Genomic DNA, 2,431 nt, shown 5'->3' with positions numbered 1-2,431 from the left:
CTTGTTATGAATTGATACTATAAATAAAATTGAAATGGAACCTGAGGCAGACCGACAACAAAGAAAAGAAATATCACATGCATGCAGGGAGAGTACTACACAGTTGTTAAAACATAATAAATATATGACCCACTGGTATCGGATCAGTCCTCGGTAACGGCCGATACGCAACCGTTAGACAACAAGTAACGGTGCTTCAAAGGGTCAAAATAGTAGAAGCCAAAGATTCTAGAGCGTAGTGATCCTTAGTAGCAAAGATTATTTGGTAACAGCACCAGTGACGTGTAAAATAAATCTTTGAATCTTTGGTGCACGTGATTAATGCGATGAACATTAATTATAACGCATTATGCTCTGTCAAAATCTCATCGTGATAAACGCGGTAACGCTGACAGCCCTAAAAAATCTAGATGTTTTCAGACATGTAGAAATCCGTGGAGCTGATGGGAGTCGACCAGCATTAGTTTCCTGCTCTGTGTTTCCAGAGGACCTATTTGTGTCTCTGCATTGATGTCACCGTCTCTTTCCGTCTTCCAACCTTCAGCAGCTTGAAAGTTTCAAAACATATTAAAAACTATGTTTGCTTAAGTATTACTTTCTGGGTCTGTATATTCCTCGGCAAAAGAAGAATGCAATGCATGCTGTGTTTCAATTGCACTTCTTTGCATTTTTATTTTCTAAGGCTTCTTCAGCTCAAAATTCAAAAAGCACTTTGAGTTGCCTTGTTGCTTAATGGTGCTGTAGAAATAAAGCTGCCTTGCCTTCCAAACAGCCTGTCAGTCAGTCCCCAGGGCATAGAAACCACTGTTTTGTGTAGGAAGTGGAACGTCAACAGCACCGCTACAGACTGCTTTCAGCTCGTTGTTAGTATCATATCACAGTCAATGGTGCCTGCGAGAAGTTTTGAAAAAACGTAACCACACTTGAAACCACTTTATCGGCACTAGTATGCTCAAGTTACCTCTGTCTGCACCTCTGCGTGCGTGCGCGCTTCGCTCTCTGTCGACATGCAGAGAGGACAGATACGCTTCCGCACTCCGAAAAACGGTACCAAAATTTGGTACCGTTTGATTTAAAGTGATAGTACCAGCGTAATTCGGTCGGTACCCAAAAAAGCCGACCCTAATGGAAACACACTTAGTGTTCAGTCGATACACTTCCAATCAATTGCCAAATAAGGACCAAATTATATCATCACCAGTACACATTATAGAAAGAAACGGCACAAGTTCTCTCTTTACGTGCGATCGTCCTGTAAACACCACTCAGATTATGTTCTTCTACATTTGTCCTTGCAGGTAGAAGCAGAGTCTGCAGACTATATGCAGCTCCCAGTGTGTCTAAATTATTAACGCACACATTTGTCTAACCCTAGCGTTAATAAATCATACTCGTGACGTTTGGGGGCAGCACACAGCGTACAGATTTCTATCGACTATATCCGGTCTTCTGTACACCAGCTGTGTGTGTGCATTTCTTAGACATGTTGGACTTTAGTGTGACAATCGTATTTCCGTCTCACCTCCACTGGCGTACTCCATCACCAGGTAGAGCGTCCTCTCCGTCTCAATCACTTCAAAGAGCTTGACTAAATGGAGGGAGAGAGAGAGAGAAGAAGAAAGAGAGCGGAAATTATAAATTAAATTATTTCCTGAAGATGGAGGAGATTCATGGTACCAAATGTATGGGCACAAAGGCAAACATGTTTCCTAACAGGTTCCTAGAGAGAAAAAGAGAAGTGAAGATGGACGATCACGTGTGGTGATCATGTAAGAACAGCATCGAGCCGGGCTTAGCAGCACTCAATATTTACCGTACAGTACAAAAGCTGCAGTGTGTTCAGCTCGGAGATCTAAAAGAGGGACGTGAGATGAGCGGCTGAGGCTAAATATAGACAAGGTGGGATGGAAGACAATGAGGGAGAGATGGCGAGTGTTGGCTGCTGAGTGTTTACTATCACCCTGGTAATTAGAATCGCATTTCTGCAGAGCAAATCAGGGAATGCTGGGAAAGGAAATTAAAAGGGGAAATACGTCTCCAAAACCAAACTTTCAAAACAACAAATATTTCCTGAATCCAGCTTCTTCAATGTGAGGAGTGCTGCTTCTCTTTGTTACAACTTTTAAAAGAGAAATGTGCGTTAACTATATTTCAACCTCTCCCACGGTACTATATGTATTCATTTAAATATTTAATTTGTGGACAATTGAACAATGACAGTAAAGGAGAAAAAAAAGAAAAGGTCAATCAAACCATGTTTGTCAATTATCTGTTAATTTACTACAATGTTATTTGCTTTAAAAAAGTCTTTTTTTGGGTCTCTTTCTTTAAAAAAACCACCCTGTTCTTGTAGTCTTACGCAATATTATTAATAACCTTGAATTTATTCTTGTTGTCTGTGCCTTAAGAAATTGGTGACAGACTCTTTTTT

General features: G+C 40.6%; 1 protein-coding gene across 27 annotated transcripts in view; it reads right to left on the bottom strand.

Moving 5' to 3' along the window:
- The window catches only part of mark3a (MAP/microtubule affinity-regulating kinase 3a), a 65,958-nt gene that overhangs the window by 38,742 nt on the left and 24,785 nt on the right, over positions 1 to 2,431 (bottom strand). For all 27 annotated transcript variants that reach the window (XR_004333304.1, XR_004333305.1, XM_032524774.1 and 24 more), the window contains one exon: positions 1,523 to 1,588. Coding sequence is in view for 25 of the 27 variants with exons in the window: in XM_032524774.1 (XP_032380665.1) it covers positions 1,523 to 1,588 (66 nt within the window). In the remaining 2 variants the exon portion in view is untranslated. The remainder of the gene's footprint in view (positions 1 to 1,522; positions 1,589 to 2,431) is intronic.

This window comes from Etheostoma spectabile, chromosome 9 (genome assembly GCF_008692095.1).
Source record: "Etheostoma spectabile isolate EspeVRDwgs_2016 chromosome 9, UIUC_Espe_1.0, whole genome shotgun sequence".
Classification (NCBI taxonomy): domain Eukaryota; kingdom Metazoa; phylum Chordata; class Actinopteri; order Perciformes; family Percidae; genus Etheostoma; species Etheostoma spectabile.
The sequence above is the reverse complement of the archived record's forward strand: the minus strand, read 5'-3'. Positions and strand labels throughout refer to the sequence as shown.